Raw genomic sequence first — 20,949 nt, forward strand, 5'->3', positions numbered from 1 at the left:
AAAACTTTGAGACTGGCTTTTCTGATTCCCCATTTTCCCTGCCATCACTCAAGTAGAGAGGTTTGCATTTCATGAATGTGTGTGTCAGAGTAAATAAACTTAATTTTGCTATTAGCATTTAGGAGAGGGAAAACACTTCAGAAAGCAGAGGTCAAAGAAGATAATAATTCTAAGAGAGCTGATATAAAAGAAATACTAATTTATTTGAGTCTCTTGGAATCTGCAGCAGTAAATTAAAATAAAGAGGTTTGCCAAGGTTATCAATGGTCTGGCTAAAATTTGCAGACTGAATACAGTGTCCTGAGGGTTTGGACCATCAGGGACGTGTGCTGGGTAAATCTCTCTTACTTTAAATGCCACCATTGTCCCTGTCTTGTATTTTAGGACTCCTGTGGCTGGTATGGAAACTCACATTCCTGTTATATTCCTTGACTTGAATGGTAAGTGATCAGAGTAATTTGGAAACAAACTTTGTCCAGCCAGTGATATTTCAGAATTGAAGCAAGCTCTTAAAATTAGCAGTAGCCTGGAATGGCAGGTGGATTACTTGGAGAAGTGTCCATTTTCCCTGAAACATATTGCTTAATGTTTCAAAATAAGCAATATTATGTATGGGAGGAATCATAGGGTTTTAATAATTCCATGTTTCAGTGCATCCCAATGCAAGATCCAGTTTGAACAATGTATTTGTCACATGTTCCTACCAAAGATGGGAAGTTGGAACCAAGAAGCCCCCAAAAAATCCAGGGAGAAATCAGTTAAATAAATCCTTGATAGGATGTTTAAAGGAGGGTTAATACTTGGATGAGAGGTGTCAGGTGAAAAGGAGAGGTGACACTCAGCCTGGTGGGAGGAGACCTGGGCTGCAGTCCTCTGGCACTGATGGTTTGTCCACCTGGGACAGCACATCCATGGATCCAGTGGCTTCAGAGAGGAGCTGGTTAATAATTCATGGGGAGGAACTCCAGCCAGGACAGGTTGAGCTTCTCAAAACCCAAATTAAGAGTTTAATTATGATCTAAAAGTACTGTATTTTCTTCTGTTCATCCAGCAGTTTATCTTAACAGCACCACATATTTAATGCCAAATGAGCTCAGTGCTGAAAATCCACCTGTGGGCAAGGAAGGGGAGATTCCTGCCCCTTATTAGGCACATTTGAGTCATCATAGGGTTTTAATAATTCCATGTTTCAGTGCATCCCAATGCAAGATCCAGTTTGAACAATGTGTTTGTCACATGCTCCTACCAAAGATGGGAAGTTGGAAGCAAGAAGGTGACAGCTCCAAAGCAATCCAGGGAGCAGTCAGTTAAATAAATCCTTGATAGGATGTTTAAAGGAGGGTTAATACTTGGATGAGAGGTGTCAGGTGAAAAGGAGAGGTGACACTCAGCCTGGTGGGAGGAGACCTGGGCTGCAATCCTCTGGCATTGATGGTTTGTCCACCTGGGACAGCACATCCATGGATCCAATGGCTTCAAAGAGGAGCTGGTTAATAATTCATGGGGAGGGACTCCATCCAGGACAGGTTGAGCTTCTCAAAACCCAGATTTAAGAGTTTAATCATGATCTAAAAGTACTGTATTTTCTCCTGTTCATCCAGCAGTTTATCTTAACAGCACCACATATTTAATGCCAAATGAGCTCAGTGCTGAAAATCCACCTGTGGGCAAGGAAGGGGAGATTCCTGCCCCTTATTAGGCACATTTGAGTCTCTGTCCCCAAATCTCTGTGCACACTTTCTGTATAGAAATGGGATTTTTTTTTTTTTTAAGTGGAGCAATGCAGCTTTAATTTTGCTGGTGAAGTCTAAGTAGCCAAGCTGGGGAGCTGGGGTGAAAATGTGAATTCATGACTTGCTGATGTTTTTTAAAAAGGGTGATTGTTTTGTGTTTCCTCACCTTCCACATCCCCTCCTGTTTGCAGCTGATGACTTCAGCTCCCAGGATAACCTGGATGACCCAGAGGCAGGAGGCTGGGATGCTACTCTGGTGGCAGAGGAAGAGGAGGAATTCTTTGAGCTGCAGATTGTGAAGCATCATGACAGTGAGGTAAGGGAAGCTGCAGACCAGGAAATTTTTGTCTTTTAATTTTAATTAAATTTTAATTTTAAATTTAATTTTAATTCTTTTTATATGACCACATGTGCAAATAATACATCAAATAGGTCATAAAAGTGATAAAGCACTTGTTTCGCCTGTGAGCAACTGTGTTTTCAAGGAATATTCACTGGAAGTATAACCATGATTTGGAAAATAGTAAAACTCAAGGATCTTCCTTCATCCAAACATTCCAAAAGCCTGAGATTCAGTTTGTATTTAACACAGCAAAACCTCTGAGTGAATCAGAGTACAAAAGCCCTAGTTGAAAAAACAATTAATTGTTAATTGTTAACATTTTTACCTCTGCATTGTTACACTCATTATCCTCCATTTTGCCACATAACTCATAGTTTCACAACTTTACAATTGTTGGTTTATAATTTCTACTATTAGGTTTAGAACCTCTGACTCATTTCTTAAATTTTGGCTTCTTTTTCTGAAACTTTTTTTGGTTTTTAGAAGAGCTTTATTCCTGGTAGTTCTGTTAGGGATTTGTTTTTGTCCTGATTTGTATTTAGAGCCTGGAAATTTGGCTACCAGGCCATTTTTCTTATGGCTTGAAGATAAACCATTAAATCTTCATTAATACTTATATTTTAACATGCAAGAAGAAAAATTCCAGCTTTTGCTGTATTGCTAGAAAGGCTTCAGCACAGTTATTTCTCAGATACAGACCAAGAGAATTTTTGTGGCGTGATAGAAGATTTCCACTGCAATCTCTGTTGCTCTCTGGTTTATCTTAATAAATTAGGCCAAATGGTCCTGCACTTCTGCATATTTTATAATTTATTTGCAATGATCCTGGGTATTCAGAGATCTTTTTTCAAGAGGAAATGTTCCAGATTTTGAGCAAGTTGGCATTTTTAATCCCAACGTCTTCATTTGGCAAACTGATCTTGATTTTTAAATGGCCTCTTCTAAAGTGCGGGGATTTTTTCTTCACAGGGAGCGAAACGGAGAAGCCGACTCTCAAAATTTATGTATTATGTATTTTTGCTAATTATGCTTAATTAATTACAGTTAATTATACACCTAATTATGCTTATTAGAGGATACATTTATTTTTTTTCCCCCTTTTTGCAGGTGAAAGCAGAAGCCTCGTGGGACTCCACGGTCCACGACTGCATCCAGCTCAGCAAGGGGACGGCGGCGGAGGAGAGGGTTTACCTGATTGTCAGAGCCACTGTCCAGCTCAGCCACCCTGCAGAGATGCAGCTGGTGCTGCGCAAGCGCATCTGTGTCAACGTCTATGGCAGACAGGTACAGCTCCTGCAGCCCTTCCCACTTCCCAGGACTCGCATTCCCTCCTCTCTCCCCCCATCTCAGCCTGGGTGGAAGCGCCGGATCAGCGGCGTCCAGCGAGGCTTTGAGCTGCCAAGTCGTTTTCCTGGTATCCCTTGCGTTGTGGATGATTACACAGCTTGTTTTTTAAGGCATCTAAGTGTGAGAAGTTAATTTTTCTCTTAACCACTGAGTGCTTTCTCACTGGAAAATGAAGAAGAGTTAATTTCTCGTGAGCTCGGAGTTTGTATTTTGCATAAAGGAACTTCTTTGTTTCCCTAGCCCTATATGAAGTCCACACATTGCTGCTAACCATTTTTATTTACACCACCAGGTATTTAGAAATCAGCTAGGAATAGTTGGAAGAGAGATCCCTTGTGTTAATTCACCAGAGTTAATCACTCTTGGTCCTTTATGTTTTCCAGCTGGTGCTCTTACAATAATGTCTAGGTGAGAGCAGGGTTTGATAAATAGCAGGCAGTGAAGTTGTCATTCCATTTGCAGCATCATGCCCTGAAAATAATATAAATCCTGACAACGATGAGGGAGGAAGGAGTTTGTTCAGCACTGTCTGAGAATCCAGCCTCCCCTGGCAGTGATAATGACAAAGCAGAAAGCCTGGATTGTTATTCTGGTTGCACATCTGTAGTTAAAATCTGAAGCAAGAGCAAAGAGAAGAGGTGTGGTCACACCCAGAAACCCTGTAGGCAATTCCCAGTGCTGGAAGTAGAACCCCAGTTCTTGGTGCTTCCATCAGGCAGAAGCTTTTTCTCAGCAGGGGAAGAACAGTGAATTTTTTGTCCTGTGGAATGGGAGACTGTATTGAACAGATCAATTGAATGTGCCAATAATCACAATCGGGTGAAGTCTTCATCAATTCTGTTTTCTACAGATTTAGTCAGTGCCCTTTTTTACTTTCATCCAACACAGAATCTTCGGCTTTCTTCCTGTTTTTCTAAAAACCCCCGTCAATAACCTTTCCTGGGAGTTTGTCTCAGCAGCATCTTTGAATGACTCATCTCTGCATTAATTCAACAGTCCAGTTCTTAACCCTGCAAGGCGCCAAGTCAGCATAAACAATGACCATGCCCCTTAAATCATTCTTCATAACGATCTCTTTGGTCAAGAATTTAATGTCTGTACTTGTCAATATTCAAGACAAGTCACCTAGGGCTCTGTCATGAAAAAAAAAGCACCTCTAAAAGCAGCTGATGCTTGGTGAAACAGTCACCTTGCAAGGAAGGAAGTGACTCCTTCTCTGTATCCACAATAAGCAAGCAAATGATTTTTTCCAAGTTGAAATCTTTGGCTCTTACATGTTTACTGGTTAAACTTTGCAGTTTGGGCTTCTTTCATTGTGAACTGCATTTATTTCAGCTGGAATCTCTTAATCCACAGCTCGAATCTCTTAATCCACATTTTCCTCATGTTTATTTCAGCTGGAACCTGTTAATCCACATTTTCCTCGTGTTTGCTCCCCACAGGGTTTTGCACAGAGTTTCCTCCGAAGAATGTCCCCCCGAAGTTCCATCCCTGGCTGTGGCGTCACTTTTGAGATAGTCTCAAACATTCCAGAGGTGAGTAAGAAATCAGAGTGTCTCAAATTGGCCAAGAGCCTCTAATTTTGTGCTTTCCCCCCTAATCTGGGCATGCTGGCTCTTGCTGCTGCCAGCAGAAACTGTGGTTTGTAAAAGATGGAGCCTGTTCCTTTACATGCTGTGACTTAGCATTGTCACTGTGTATTTTGTTGAGTGAGCATCTATTTGCTCAGGTCCTTGAAGAGGCAGTTTGAAGAGAGATGGGGAGGGAAAAAGAAGGAGGAAAAATGGGCAGGTGAAGTGGCTGCTGCGGGGAGCACGAGAATCTGTGGAAAAAAATAACAAAGTGGCTTTTTCTCAGTAATGTCTTTATGCAGCTCTTGATTCCTGAGCATATTCCCAGTTAGATGCTAATCCTTTCTTTCCAAAGAGATGCTCTATCAGGGCACTTGTGAAAACATTAACACATGAAGAGCCAAAACTCTGATTGCTGCCTGGCTCTTTCATGTTCTGCTGCATTTTGCACTCTGTGTTGAAATGCTTCTCGAGCAATGTTCTATTTTTTTTTCTTCTTGCAGCTCACTTGAAATTTTGTTTTCCTCTCAGGTTAGATAACGCCCCAAATGTGCTCAAGCACTTTTTAATTATGAAATATCTGAATGCAGCCCTTTTGCTAATTAATGGCAATGTCTTGCTGTGAGACTCTCAGAAAGAACCCAAAAAGCCTCAAAACAATAACCATGTACAGCTTGAGATGTCTGTGACAGTGGCAGCAGCACCTGTGCAGGTTACGTGGCACAAGGTGTTTATTTGGATCAGAATCTTAGATTGGGTATTAGGAAGAAATTTAGAATAGATATTAGGAAGAAATCTAGAATAGATATTAGGAAGAAATCCTTTTCTCCAAGGGTGATGAGGCAGTGATTGCCCAGAGAGGTTCTGGACTCCCCATCCATGGAAGTGTCAAAGGCCAGGTTGAACAGAGCTTGGAGCAGCCTAGGATGGTGGAAAGTGTCCCTACCCGTGACAGGGGGTGGTATGGGATGAGTTTTAAGGTTTCTTCCAACCCAAACTGTTCCATGATTCTCATCTGCCTCTGAATTTAAGGACAAAGAGTGCTGAGCTGGTGCTGTGTGGTTTAAAAATGCATTTTCTCTGAGAGTGAGTGGGAGATTTCGGGTTTATTTTAAAATGCTGCCCTCTCTTTTTGCCTCCTCAGGATGCTCAAGGGGCTGAGGAGCGGGAGGCACTGGCCAGGATGGCAGCAAACGTGGAAGATGCAGCTTCAGCTGACTCTGAAGCCTACATTGAGAAGTACCTGCGGAGCGTCCTGGCCGTGGAGAACATCCTCACCCTGGACCGGCTGCGCCAGGTCTGGCTGCAGCAGGGAGTGCTGAGCACACTGTGTGCCATCCAAACACCCCCTGACTGCACACAAGCTACCAAACAACTCCAAAAACCACCCCAGTGCACACCTCAGCCTCCCAAAGTGGGCCTGTGGCAAAGATCCAGGGCAGCAGAGATGTCCTTGCTCAGTTCCAGCACAGATGGGGCTGGGAGTTCCCTGCCCAGGGCACAGTTCTGGGGAGCTTGGTTTGGTTTTAAGCTGTTCATTGCTAATTCTGGTTTAGGAAAAGGAGTTATGTGGCCTTAGCTTTTGCTTTCTGAAGCTTTACCAATAGTTTTCTGCAATTGCCAGTAGATTTTTTGTCATTTTGCCCACATTCTACTTTGAATTCACCAAAGCCATCCTGCCAATAAAAAAAAAAGACATTGATTGGGTTAATTTTAAGTACTATAACTTGATCTGTTTACCAGGAAAAATAGAGGAGAGAAAAACATTTGTTAAAAATTTTTCTCCTGGATATAAATTATGCAAGCACAAACAGAAAAGTTATGCAAAACAAGCTGGAGCTTGTGCCTGCCCACTATAAATTCACAGGGAAATGTGATGCACTTTAAATATTGAAAGCAAGTTCCCTGTCATTTATAATTAGTTTAAAGGATTAAAATAAGAGCACAGCTAGGAAAGAGAGTCTAAGTCTTTGCATCTCTGTCATCTCCTAGAATCAAGACTGCAAAATCCTACACATGCCAATCAGCAAAATACCAGATGTTAAAATTTATCCATTGATAATTTTAGCCGTGTAAACTTTACAGACAGCAGCCTGTGCCACAAGGCAGCTCAGAAGCATTTTACTTGTATAGACAAAGCTATCCTGGGATGATCAGAGCTTTAATTCTTGCCAAATACACTCATTTTCTTCGTTTTGCTCTCTGTGACTGCCAGGAAGTTGCTGTAAAGGAGCAGCTGATGGGAAAAGGAAAACTCTACCGCAGGAGCCTGAGCTCCCCCAACGTGAATCGGGTGAGTTTTCCCTGCTGGCATCTCCAGCAGCTCCACTCTTCATTCTCAGGTCCTGGAGTCATGGAACAGAGCAATGAATTTCCTTCTTTTTGACCCCTCTGTGCTACTTTTTTATTTTCCCTGAACAATGGAGATTTTTCATTTCCTTTCCAAGTTGAAGGGGTGGGTTTTTTCTCTTTTTCTTTAGAAGATTTCCAAACAAGTTACAAGTAATATGCTGAAGTCAGTTATGTGCTGAACTTAAGCTTTGTGGCAGTGTTGTGCATAAGCAAAATGAGACTTCTGCCACCCAAAATTTGGAAAGAAATCATTTGATAGAACTGGTAATCAAACTAATGTCAAATTCTGGCTCCTCCCAGGTCAAGAATTAAATTTTCACCTTTAATTTCTTGGACTGTGATTCTGCTTTCACCAAAGAACTATTTCTTTTTAGTCTAACTAGCCAAGAGGCATAGTTATGAATTTTTTAAAGTTCTTTTTAAGAAATAATTCTGCTTTTTTTAACTCTTCCAGCTTTCTGCAAGCCGCCAGGATTTAGCCCCCCCGTATAACCTGAGCAGTAACAGGGTGAGTATCTGCAGATCTCCTGGGAAAACTGGGGAAAAAAGGAAATTACCCAAATACTCAGTGATTGGGGGCATAAAAGGGAAATATTTATGAAAAATGGGCTACCCCCATGTGCTCCTGGATCCTTGGGACAGAAATAGGTTGGGATGTGCTGCTCTGGACCTCTCTGGGGAAGTTCCCAGCTCTTGTCCCAGTCCCTGTGGGATACTCAGGAGCATTGTCCAGCTTTAGAGCTCTTCCAGAGCTTTTACCTGGGTGGAGGAAAAAAAGCTGGGAGAAAGGAAGAGTTTTGGGGTCCATGTCTCAGTCCAAGTCCACCTCTAGACAGAGTAAAGGCTGTGAAGAAAGTCCCTGACCTCCCAGTCATCCTAAACTTGTGGTGGGTGATAATCCAGCCCATTTCACTCCTTAAAAACACCACTAGAGACCCAAAGCATTCCTTTAAAAGGTGAAAAATTAAATTTAAGCCTATTTTTCCAAATCCTAGATCAACTGAAGGATCTCCTCCTGATAGATATTCTGCCCAGCAAGCGTGGAGTCATTTTGAGGGGGAGAATCTGGTGGTGACAAGGCATTTTAATGCATAATGCAGTTGCACAGAATAATAGAATTTTGATGTAGTGCTCCAGCATTGGTTGCTAAATCTGCTACATCTGATCCATGGAGAGAATGCTAAAATATGTGCAGGTGATGAAGTGTTTGTAGCAACTTCTATTTGGAGAGAACTGTGGGGTGTTTCAATATTGTAAGGTTTTTAAAGCAAAAATTAAAGATTAGGATTCTTAATGATTTCTGTTTTTCTCCTCCCTTCCCCCTTCCCCTCAATGATTTCTCTCATTGCATGTTTCAGAGTCCAAAGGTCCCAGCAGAGGTAATGCATTAGGTCCACCTAATGAGTGGGATAATAATTTTATCTCACTATAAAGTTGATTTCGCTCACTCACACGCTTTTATTTCCTGCTTTGAAGATGCTGCTGGTGGTGCCTCTTTTGCATAGCACAGAGCAAACGAGTTTTTCCATTGAAATGCTGTCATTAATGCAGCGTGAACTGGTACAAAGCAGAGAACTTTTCTCCTTGGGTGCATCTGATGGGTTCTTACAGAGCTGGAGCTGTTCAGTGCCATTTCTCACAGATTTTTTGGACAGGGTGAAGTCGTTTCAGAAATAACTCCCTCTCAGCTGAAAAAAAACCAGACATGAAAGCAAGCAAATATCTAAATATCTGCCAGTGAACATTAGCCTGGAGATGAGATAAACATTGAGATTTTCTCTCTCAAATCTTGCTCAGGCTTTATGGCTTTTATAGATCAGTGTGAGCAACTCTTGATTTCTGCAAACAAATGAATTTAAAATAACTGGCCCAATGGAAAACATGCTTTTCCTTAGTTTTGTGTTAGTGCTCTCAGAGGAATGACCCCTTTTCCCAAGCTTTGGTTAACTGGAATTGTTGGCAGTGGTTTGCATGAGGATTTGCAGCTCTTGGCCGTGGCTGTAGTTGCTGACAGAGACTCTGTGCTGCAGGAATGTGAAGCTGAGGTGGTGGAGCTGCTCCCCTTGCTTGCAGTGAGCTTCAATCCAAGGCACTTGTTCCTCAGGACATGGAGATGGGACCTCCCCAGCTGGGAATTCCTGGTTTTGAAGGGATCTCTGGTTCCAGGCCACGTTGGGCAGGGCTTGGCACAGCCTGGCTTAGTGGAAGTGTTCCTGCCCAGGGCAGGGAGCTGGAATTAGGTGATCTTTAAACCCTCCCAACCCAAACTGTCATGCAGTGATCCAGTTTCAATAAGAAGATGAGCAAAAGCTTTTGTAATCCCAATGAAATATTTAACAGATCCTTAAATGTCCCTATAGCACACAGACACCACAGAGCTCACTGGTGAGATCAGTCCTGTCCAGTTCAGCATAAAGGACCTGAGAGGAGCTTGACAGGCAGAATTTTGGTTAAGCTGGATGTCTTTGTCCCTTGGTGAGAAATTTGGTGGCAAAGAAGTCTTCTCCAGTCATGGATTGTTATTTTATTGCCATTTTACCAGGAATTTGGTGTTGTTTATTATAATAAGCCAATCCCAGACAAGTGATTTAATGTATCACAGGAAAAAGCAGTCACAGGACACTAACAACACCTGAACTGGGTGCAAAATATGGATGGAAGCCCTTTGCACATCCCAGAATATTCCTTTCCTTAACTTTTATTCCATTTCTTTATTTCTCTCTGTAATTGTTGTTCCTTGCACCCCTGCTGCTTTTACCATGGATTTTTAGCTTTGTGGAAAGGGCTCCTCAGTCTCATTTTTCTATGTTGAGCACCATCCATGCTGGTAAAATTTAGGATTTGCTTCATTCTCCATCACTTAGAAAAGCCAGGGCTCATTCCCCTGTAAAAAAAAAAAAAAAAAAAAAAGTATTAAACAAGAATATTATATGAGTTGAAATAAGAATTAAAGGCGGTGTCAATGCAACTGCAACAGGCAGCTCAGGAATTTCAAGAATTAAGGCATGGATTCATTTTGCAGACTTTGGTAGTAAAAGCATGGATGGGTGATCACATCCTCCTGAAGAGCTGGAAAGGTCCTTCTCCAGGACTGGAGCAGAGGTGTGGGACTGGCACATTTTGGGGAAAAAAACACCTTAAAGAGTATCCCAGTGTGCTGAGAGCACAGAGAGATTCTAGGGAGCAGGATGAGGCAAACTGAGCTGTGCATTCCTGGGAAATATTTAAGTCACCATTGAGAATTTTTAATTTCTGAATTTACTTCAGTTGAGTTTTATGGTCTTACTGCACGTGGCCTCACCTCTAGGTTCTGTCTGCTTGCTTAAATGAGAAAAAGGCAATTTTTACTCCTGTTACAACTGCAGATGTGGTTAGGGAAGACTGAGATGATTTTGATTTCTCCTTGCACATCAAGTGATGCAGGGGTATTGAGTGTCTTAGTCTTGATATCAAATACAGGGGGTGAATTTTCATATTCAAGGGGGCTTTTGCTGGAAATTTAATTTAATTTATTTCAGGTGGACGCTGAATTTTTAAAAACTGCATTGACTAAACTGGATGAATCAGAGGCACAGTGAATGGAAGGCACCTCTGAGGTGTTTTACAGATCAGACTAAATGACATATTGATGAAAAATACCACGAGTTGCTCTTAAAACACCTCTGACAAGAACCATTTTGTCTTGGACAGTTGTCCTTCCTTTCCCAAAGACCTAGTGTTTATAGCTGAAAATCCAAGTTAGGCAAGATGGTGCCATTAAACCTTCAGGTTTTTCTGGGAACCAGAGTTTTTCCCAGCAAATTGATACCGTGTAGATTGAACTTGAATAATCCTGCTGTTCATGAGAACAAGTGCCTTTTGTCCCAGCTGTGTGTCCCAGCTGTTTGCTTGTGTTCCAGTGCTCCATGGTCACCTTTTCCTAAGCCTTTTCTGAACTGCTGAAATAATAAAACACAAGAATTATTCATTTCTCTTACCCAGTGGCTGCATTTTAATGGTCTGTCAACTTCAAGGAAAGATTTGTCAGGTAAAGCCTCAGATGACTTAGGTAGTGATCATCCCTTCCTGCCCTAAAGGTTTTGTGCATGAAATAAATCCCCTGGGGTTTTTCATGGAGGATGTGTGAAAGAAGGGAAGGCAGAGGAGAAGAAGGAGAAGGTTTTATAAAAATAAACCACTTTATAAACAGCTCTGCATTAAAACACATCAAGGGACATGCATTTTTCTGGTGGCTACTTGGATTTGTTAAATTAAATCACTTGACCTTTGTTTGGTCACTTGGCAGAGAGCAAATATATTCATGAAATGATGACTCCTCTGGGCAAGTGATTTATAAGCTTTCTCTCTTTCTCTTACCACCCTTCTTGAGAGAGAAAAGATTCACAGCACTTAAATAATAATAAGAAGAATAAACTTAAAACTTGTAGTGGTGCATGCACAAAGCAACACAGGAGAGTCTTGGATGACATCCAGATGGGAAACTTGGGAACTTCATCAAGTTAACATAGTTAATAATTATTTTTATTTTAGTGAGATTGACATGGGTTATCTTTCAATCCAGCTTAGTAAAATCATTCATTAATTACCTTTTCCCTCTGCAGAGTACTTGACACTTCCAGTTGTCTCCAGTATTTTCTTTTCAAAATGTTTCTCCACCCATTACTAACCTAATTTTGATGGTTTGTTGTCATCTCAGAGTTGAGGGTCCCAAATCTGACCTGTAGGCTAAAACTGATCTCTGCACTCTCTCCAAAGCAAGTGTAATTCAAAAACCCAACATGCCTTAAGTAAACAACCACACAAATCCTTTTCTCATTCCTGTTCTCAGGACCTTAATTTTATTTCTCCTGGCAAAATACTTAAAATTATTTAGAAAATGTAGTCATCTATAGTATCAAGGCTGAAGCAAAATTTCTAAAAGATCCTACCAAAAAAACCTTTTCCTACAGAAAAAGTCACCAAATGCTGCCATTCTTTCTGTGCAGGATGAATATTCTGAAAGAGGTCTGCTGGTTCTTACCTACTCCAATTTTTCAGCATTCCCCAAACAGGGCTAGAAAGTCAAGATATTGCTTGAAACCATTTTACTCTTGGAACACTCAGTGAAGGGCACTTCTGACTCCACAGATCATGACTCAGAAAATTATTTAGTTGCTCTTTACGTGCACTGAGTCCTTGTTCTAGTAAGCTACAATACTCTTGAGTATTTGTAATATTCTTTCTATTTATTCTTCTTCTGTGGCCTCCAGAAGCACTTGGGCTTGGCTCAAGATGTGGCACCTTGATCTGTTTGTCTTTAAGTGGATCACTATCCCAAGATCTGAAAGGATCGCTAATCAAGCTTTATATTCTCAAAAAAAAAAAAAGCTTTCAGGTGCTTTTCACTCTTCCATAGTTCTTTTTCCTAATCCAGTGCCAACATCGATCAGGCTGATGGCAGACTAGGCCAGGAGGCAACAAGACCAGTATTTCAAGATAATTTTGAGTCTTGTGCTATTTGGTTTGAATCTTCTGTTTTTTGTTAATCTCTGCACGTGATAAGGCCACCTGAGAGAAATCCACACTAATAGAAACACAAAAGCCAAAAAAAAAAATACTTTGGGGATGAGGAATAGGAAAGATGGTTTCGTGGAACTAGCATTTTGTGGAATTTTCCAGCCTCAAACGTGACTCTTGGATGTGTGTAAGACATAAATGAGTTGCAGGTAAAAGATGATGCTGGAATTGGAGGCTTAAGGCATGGGCAGAGCAGAAAGCTTCCAAGAAGGGCTTAAACATCAAAGTCCTCAAAACCAGCAGACAAACAAACTCCTGCTGCTCCCAGCCTGGCCTCCACCAGCTTCACTTCCAGGATGCCTCAGTGACCTCAGACACCCATCAGTTATCCCAAATTTGTCTGTACTGGCTGTACCTGGAGCAGGAGGGCTGAGGACATGTCCTGCTCTGCCCAAGTGAGGTTATTTGCTATTCAAAGCAGGAGCAGCTTCCCTGGGACTGACTTATAGATCCAAATGGAAATGATTCTTGCCCTGGGCTGCTCACTGTGACCTTCAACCCAGTGGAGAAATCTATTCCTCCTATCCTGGCTTATTTATTATTTGTGAAACATTCATGACTTCAAGTTGCACTTAAGATTAGTTTGGCTGCCTGTCATTATTTTTATGTTCAAGGTCAGATTAATTCCTTGCATCCAGCGGTGGGGAGCTTCTTGAAAAAGCACATTTCCCCCCCCCTCTTCCTCCAGGAAAAAATATACTAAACTTATGATCTAGGATGCAGCAGGTCCTTCCATCCCTTGTAACTCCTGCACCTTTTTACTGTGAAAGTATTTCTCTGCCTGTTGTTACATCTTTGAAAACACAAGCAAAACTCAGGGTACAATAAAATCCAGATTTTGCACCAACCATAGCAAAACTCTTCACCAAAAAAATAAATGGGATTAGACTTCAGTTTTTATCAGGGATTAGACTTCAGGGTTTTTTTGGCTGCACCATCCTGTCCTTGCAACTTCTGATTGTGGAAAGGTGAAGCTTTGCAACCTCATCCTGAGAACATTTTGTCACCTGAACAGGACAACATCTTCCCACAAGATCCTGAGACTTCTTGAAGAGTCTGAGCCTGGACTTTTTTGACCCATAGATTCATAAATGAGTACTGAGTTGCCTTCAGGTCTCCTATAAATGAGAAGGAGCTGCTTTGGCAGTTTGATTTTGCATGTGTGCCTCCCTCAGACATTTTCAGGACAACCCCATGGAATTTTGGTTTCCCTTCCAGCTCTGCACACTCAGTTTGGTGAACCAAAACCAAGCCCTGTCCTGCATCCATGAAACTTCCAGCAGGGCCACACCCTGGCCAGTCACTTGGAGTAATCATTGCAGACAAATTTATAAATGATTTTGCCTAGCAAGACGGAAGAATAAATAAAAAATGGATTTGGACACAAATTATTGACACTCACATGCTGCTGTGAAACAGTGGCTTGGGGTTTCTCTCTGTTAGCCAAGAGGCTTTGTCACTGGGCCAGTTTCTGGCTGTGAGTTTGAGAGGAAAGTTCCAAAACTACAGTGGGCCTCTGTAAAAGCAGGAGAAATCATCCCTGGTGTGCAGAATGGTGTGTGGGATCCATGGGAAAACCCAACCAGAGAACCCTGGGATCTTGGGAAGGCAGAGGAGATGCTCTTTTCTCTGTCACTATTTCTTCCTCATCTGCATCAGACTTTTGTAGGGCTGAAAATAATCTTGTTTCATCTTCAAAACCCTAACCTGTCCTAATCTTTTTTGTGGGTCCTGCCTATCCATAGCTTGGATATTCCAACTTTCTCTTTCCCAGAAAACTTTGCAGTGCCACAGTTGCTTCCTCTTGATCTCCTCCTTTCTCTGACTCCAGGCACAACCATCCAGCCTTTAGGTCTTGTATTTCTTGTCTTGTTTAAAGCTCTGTCCTCACCCTTTTTCCTGGCACTACTCTTGAGTAGATACACAAAATATTCAGGAATTTTGGGCAGACAGCACCATATTATTTTCACCTGGTTGTAACCTACTCAGCTTCTAAAACACAGCAGCACAAGTGAGTGAAATATTACAGCTATGAGGTCTAGAATTAAACTTTTTCTGTGTCTTTAGGCTGAGGGTGCTCATCTTTGCAGGGCTGGGTCTGCCAACTAAAAGCACCTCTGGGGAAGGGTCTTTCCTCAGCTCTGGCACTCTGAGCTTGGCAGAGGGGGTGTGCAGGGTGTGTCGGGATTGCTGTGCTTCTTCTGTTGTGCTAACTTGGAAAAACACCTTTTTTTTTCCCCTCTAGGGTCGATGGGAGAGTCAGCAAGATGTGTCCCAAGGTGCCACAAACTCCAGTAGAGGCATTAGTCCATCTCGTACCTCCCTGCCAGGCTCTGGGCAGCAGAACCACTCCCCTGATCCAGGTAAGGCTCTTCTTAAACTCAGAAAACTCCCCTGATCCAGGCAGGGCTCTTCTTCAGCTCAACAAACTCCCCTGATCCAGGTAAGGCTCTTCTTCAGCTCACCAAACTCCCCTGATCCAGGTAAGGCTCTTCTTCAGTTCACCAAACTCTCCTGATCCAGCTAGGGCTCTTCTTCAGCTCAGGGAACTTCCTAAATATGGGATGAAGTCACTGCAGCTCCTGAGTGTCACTAAAAGTCAGAGAGTGCTTTCCCTTGGCTAATTCTTTGACCGCAGAAATCATCTTAGACTAAAAAGAAGGTTTTAAAATTTTTTTATAGAGGGTTTTGAATCAGCTTTGGGGCTTTTTTCCCCCTTTCTCCAAAGAAGAATTCTTTGCATGTGTGAATATTTTGTTTTTCCAACAGGTATTGGTAGCCTGGCTGCTTCCTACCTGAATCCTGTCAAGTCCTTGGTGCCTCAGATGCCAAAGCTACTGAAGTCCCTGTTCCCTGTTAGAGATGAGAAAAAGGGCAGGCAGAGCTCTCCCCTTGCACAGCAGGTAAGGCATCAAATCACCCACAAAATCCAATACTGGTGAGTGCTGCTGGGCTTGCTGGCAGAGAGCTGTTTTATAAAAGTTGTTGCAGAGCAAACCAGGCTTTTAGGCACAGCAAAGCCTCGTGATCCATTTCCCCTCCATCCTGTCCAGGGATAGTGGAGCTGCTGGAACTTATTGACACACACTCAGCCCACACTTGGCTCTTTACAAGTGCCAGCTCCACTCCCAGGGTGATTTATGGGCCTCCCACTCGCAGCAACAATGGTAAAATTTATGAAGGCCACTTAGTGTTGTTTGTGTATTGCCAGGAGGAAAATGTAATTCTATTTTTAATTCCCTATTTCATATCCCCACCCCTCACCCAGCTCGTGTCACCTTTTACCATCTTTCCCTGTGTACTTGGGGCAGTTGCTTTTGTTCATTCTTATCTACTCCACGTGCCAGGGAAGCATTTGATTTCCTTTTTTTCCTTTTGTTGTGCTGCAAAGTTCCCATCTGCTCCAGATGTGGCTCCTGTGCTCCGAGCAGAAGTTGATGCACAGTCAAGCTGACTGGAAAAACACTTCTGTCTTTTAAAAAAACACCAGATGAAATAGAGAATCCCATTATAAATCATGTAATCTCCTCTATTTGTGAGGAATATTTATTTACAAAGGAATATTTCCCTCTAGAGTAAATGTTGAAGGTTTAACAAACTGTTTTGAAGATGAATCTGGAGCCAGATCTTGTGTGAAAGTTTTTGGGATTCCATTCTGTCCATGCTGGCTCTGCTCTCACCCTCTTCCCTTTGCCTGGAGTTCTGGAAGCTCATTACTTACTAACTCAGACTTTTCTTCACCTCTTGCCATGCAGGCAAACATTTTAAAGAATATCTTCCTCCAAACAAACCCTAAAATCCCTGAACAACTCTTTTTTTTGGTGGGTGAATCCAGGTCTTTTTTTTGCTACCACTAAACTTGATGTTACAAGAACATCCCAGGAGTACAGGAAGTTGTTTTGACGTAATAGAAATACAGTAAAATATTAAACAGATAAAGCAAAAATAAATCTACTAACACTTAAATATTTTTAAAAGAAATTTCTGGCACATGTAGCACAAATAAGAGTGAGGCAGTTTTAAAATATTCTTAGCTTGATTGGGGATTCATTTTACATTTTAATCTTGCCTTTTGCTTGGTGCTGAGGCTGGAATTGTACAAACCCCATCATCTATGAACTGCAGAGAATTAAAATGAAGGTGGTGACTTTCTTTAAAGGTATTTGGGTATGGAAAGATGCAAATAGGTGCTCTTACAATTGCAGTGAGAGCCTTTCACACCTTCTTGAATCCTCAGTGAATCAGTGAGAGCTGAGAGGAGGAACGAGGCCTAATTTCCTGCCTCTAGTCTAACCACCTGTTCCCACTCCTTTCCTGTTCAAGATCAGTCGTGGATGATTTCTCTAGAAATCAAGTTTTAAACTGCAGAGACATCTCCTCAATGAGATTTTAGTTTATGGTATGGATTACTATGGAAAGGCAACCAGGTCATGATCTCAGTGATTTTTAATAGGAGGGGAAATGCTATTAATGCTCTGTCTTTTAAAAAATAAGAGGAGTAGGTGATGCTTCAGTGCGTGCACTGGAGAGCAGCCCAGGGTTTCCATGGCCAGTGGATCTGTGTCATGTAATGAAATGTTAGAATTATTCTCTACTTCCAGGTTTTACAATGGAACAAATCAGCTGTATTGCAATGTGCCTCCCTGGTTTGAGGGGTTTTACAAATTCCTTGCAGCTCCATCCCTAGGGAAATGGGGCTTCTTCACTGCTGTCAGCAGTCCCAGGGAATTGTGGAATATCCCGAGGTGGAGAGATCCACAGAGATCATTGATCCAGCCCCTGGCCCTGAACAGATATCCCAACAATCCCAGCTTGTCCCTGACAGTGTTGTCCAAACATTCCTGAAGCTCTGGCAGCTTTGGGAATGTCACCATTCCCTGGAGAGCTCTTCCAGTGCCCCAGCACCCTCTGGGGAGAAAACCTTTTCCTAATCCTAAGGAAAGATGCACAGAAGAGAGAAAAAACCCAGAAGGAATTGCCCCAGAATCAGCTCCAGCTTCTTCTGTGCAGCACAAAAATAAAAAGGTGCCTTTGCAGCGAGTCTGGCTTTTGAAGATTATCAATATCCCATCCCATCCCATCCCATAATCTCCAGTGCTGCTTCTTTCTAATGGCCTGAGGATGCAAATGTGGGCAGAGGAGTTAAGCTGGGGGTGGTGATGGATGGCTGAGGGACAGGGGGCTCAGGGGGTCACTCTGGGCAGGCAGCCAGGAGCTCCTGTGGAGCTGGAGAAACTGTGCCACAGAGGGGACACCAAAATTCATCTCTGATAATTTTTCTGAGATCTTTCTCAGCCCCAGGGAATACAGAGCAGCACCTCTAGGGCTGTGGGAAAAGGAAATTTCAGTGCACAGTGGCAGGGGATATCAATGAACGTGCAAGGTGGGAGAAGTGTTTTTAGTAAACTAAAAACCTGTAAGGGAGAGGCAGAGCCTAAAGGACTTTTTTAGCTTTAAATGCAAAGGAATCTGACCCTTAACTGGGAACTGCTGGAGTTCTGTTGCTGTAAACAATAATTTGGGAGAGCAGAGTTCAGGAATAGAAACGACAAAGGGGATGGAAGGATCTGAATCATCCTTTCCTGGCTGGGAGTTGAGATATGGGGAGATTCAGGTTGGATTTTGGGAAATGGTTCTTCCCCCAGAGGGTGTCAGGCACTGGAACAGCTCCCCAGGGAATGGTGACATTCCCAAGGCTGCCAGAGCTCCAGCAGGGTTTGGGCAATGCTCACAGGGGTGCACAGGGTGGGATTGTTGGGGTCTCTGTGCAGGGCCAGGGGTTGCACTGAGTGATCTCTGTGGGTCCCTGCCAGCTGAGGATATTCCATGATTTCATGAAAAGCAAATTTCAAAGGAACAGGACTGAACCTTTTCCCATGTTTGGAGCTGAAGTTAAGTTCACCATGACTATTCCAAGTGGCTGTGGTACCAAATCTCTGACCCTGTGCTGGTAAAAAAGGAGATCAGCTCTGATCAGTAATTATAAAAATACACTTTTAAAATTATTTCAGCAGCTTTTTATTTCAGTCCTGCCCATTGCTTGGAGCGGCATCAACGTTAAAGTGGGCGAACCCACACAAAATTACCTGTACAAAGTGATCTCCCCTGGTTTGGAGTGGTTGCTTGTGCTTCAAAAACAACAAAAAAAAAGGCAGAGACGTCCCAGTCAAGGTGGTGGCAGTGAACAAAATTGCTGTCTTTGACCTTCTGCTGCAAGTTTAGTAACTAATCTGGAGAATAATGAACCGCAATTAATGAAATCTGCTCTCGTATTCAAGTGTGTTTCTCAGACAGCACATAAAATAATTGAAAGAACTTCCTGCTCTCTAATTAGTTAGATTGAATTAATTTGGCATAATAGGATTCTTTATGTAACTCGCAGAACGGCTTCCGATGAAGCTGTTTATGTACCTAAAAGATTGGGTTCTGATGAAGCTGTTTATATACTTTAAAGTTAGAAAATGCCTATTTTCTCCTTTATCTGCTGCCTTTAAATTAATTGCTAGTAGTCTGTAAATAAAAAAAAAAATTTAAAAACCAACAATTTAAACCTTTCTCGATGGCTGGAATTGCTTTTTATTTTCCCAGCCTATTCTTGAAAAAGCTGAGAACCACAGAGTGCAAGATTTGGAGTCTTCTGACCCTCCCTGCTGATGAGGAGAAGCTTAAAATCTTTGTGTAAAATATGCAGGTGGAGGGAGAAGCAGAGTTTCATCTGTCTGTGCTCAATTATATTATGTAGGAATTGAAACTTCTCTTTTTTATTCACATGCTGAGGTTTTCCCAGTGTGCACCAAGCAGAATTCCTGTTCTTTTCCCCTGTGACCCCGTGGCTCTCCAGGAACTGCCTGTGTAATCACATTTCAGGGCATCACTGGGTGCTGACATTAAAAATGGACATACTCAATTCCAGTTTCTGGGTTTTTGTCATTGCTGTGGCAGAAGGAAATTCCTGTGGCCAGTTTGGTGAGTAGATTTTGGTCACCTTCCTATCCAAGAATCTTTTTGGATGCTCAGATGTCTTTTTGTTAGCACATGGCTTGAGAGAGAGATCTTGAGTCAGATTTGTTTAAAATAAAATAAAAAAAAAGATAAACTCTTTGAATTTCCATATAATTCATTTTTGCTTTATGGTGTAGCCACATGGAGAGGGCAGCTGTCAATTGTTTCCCTTCCACCTTCTGATGCAGACATGGAAATTAATCTTAAAAACTAATGAAATGCAGTTAATGAAAGGCTTTCTCAATAGACAAAACCCCTTTTCTGGCAGTCCATTAAAAAATAACAGTTTCATGGATGGGCCTGGTGCACAGTATAATTGCTAGAACTGACATTCCTTAATCAAATGTAAATAATGTGGCCTCAGAGAACCTTCTTTAACATCTTGAAGGCTTTTTTTTTTTTCTTCAGAGTTTCAAGTGAAAAATCATTTGGATGCTGCAGTCAGCAGAGCTCCACAGCAGAGCTCGTGTGTCTCCTTGTCTCTCAGTTTTTGGTGTTTTGATTTCTTTCTGAGCTCGGTTTTCCCTGTCATCCTCAAATACAAATAGTTTTTGATGAGAATGAGTGTGGAAAACTGGCTTTGGTAGTTTCAAAACACTCGAATTCCTTTGTAAACTAACTTAAAAATGGGTATGAATTACTCTGTTAATCTGCCAGGACCTAGAAATGAAGTAATTGAGCTGCATGCGAAATGTTGGGGTTAATTTTGCATAAATTGTACTAGAAGTGGGGAATTCTGATTTCTTATTACAGGCTGAAACATTTCACCTAGAGACTGTGCAATAAGAGGGGGTTGTTTGGGTTAATATTTAAATACAGAGTGTGTTTAGAGAAGAAAATGAGCAAACACCAAAAAAACCCCAACAAATTAACTTGCACTGAATTTCAGATCTCCTTGTGGAAGGTGGGAGATTCTGTATTTGAGTGATTAATGACTTGGCAATCAATTCTAAAATCATTTTCAAGAGGAATATTGTTGGGGCAGGGGAGTACCTTTTAAAAATGGAATCTTTTCTTTTGGGCTGTGTCCTAGGGAATTTGGAAT

General features: G+C 41.9%; 1 protein-coding gene across 1 annotated transcript in view; it reads left to right on the top strand.

The window, feature by feature from the left end:
• KIF13B (kinesin family member 13B) overlaps nt 1–20,949 on the top strand; it is a 126,591-nt gene that overhangs the window by 93,178 nt on the left and 12,464 nt on the right. Inside the window, exons 29-38 of the mRNA XM_041480858.1 lie at nt 385–440; nt 1,925–2,049; nt 3,184–3,360; nt 4,866–4,958; nt 6,139–6,291; nt 7,210–7,287; nt 7,801–7,854; nt 8,705–8,725; nt 15,148–15,265; nt 15,672–15,805. Of these exons, the coding sequence (XP_041336792.1) occupies nt 385–440; nt 1,925–2,049; nt 3,184–3,360; nt 4,866–4,958; nt 6,139–6,291; nt 7,210–7,287; nt 7,801–7,854; nt 8,705–8,725; nt 15,148–15,265; nt 15,672–15,805 (1,009 nt within the window). The remainder of the gene's footprint in view (nt 1–384; nt 441–1,924; nt 2,050–3,183; nt 3,361–4,865; nt 4,959–6,138; nt 6,292–7,209; nt 7,288–7,800; nt 7,855–8,704; nt 8,726–15,147; nt 15,266–15,671; nt 15,806–20,949) is intronic.

The sequence above is a fragment of the Pyrgilauda ruficollis genome, unplaced genomic scaffold (genome assembly GCF_017590135.1).
Source record: "Pyrgilauda ruficollis isolate IOZ18807 unplaced genomic scaffold, ASM1759013v1 scaffold54, whole genome shotgun sequence".
NCBI classification, from domain to species: Eukaryota; Metazoa; Chordata; class Aves; order Passeriformes; family Passeridae; genus Pyrgilauda; species Pyrgilauda ruficollis.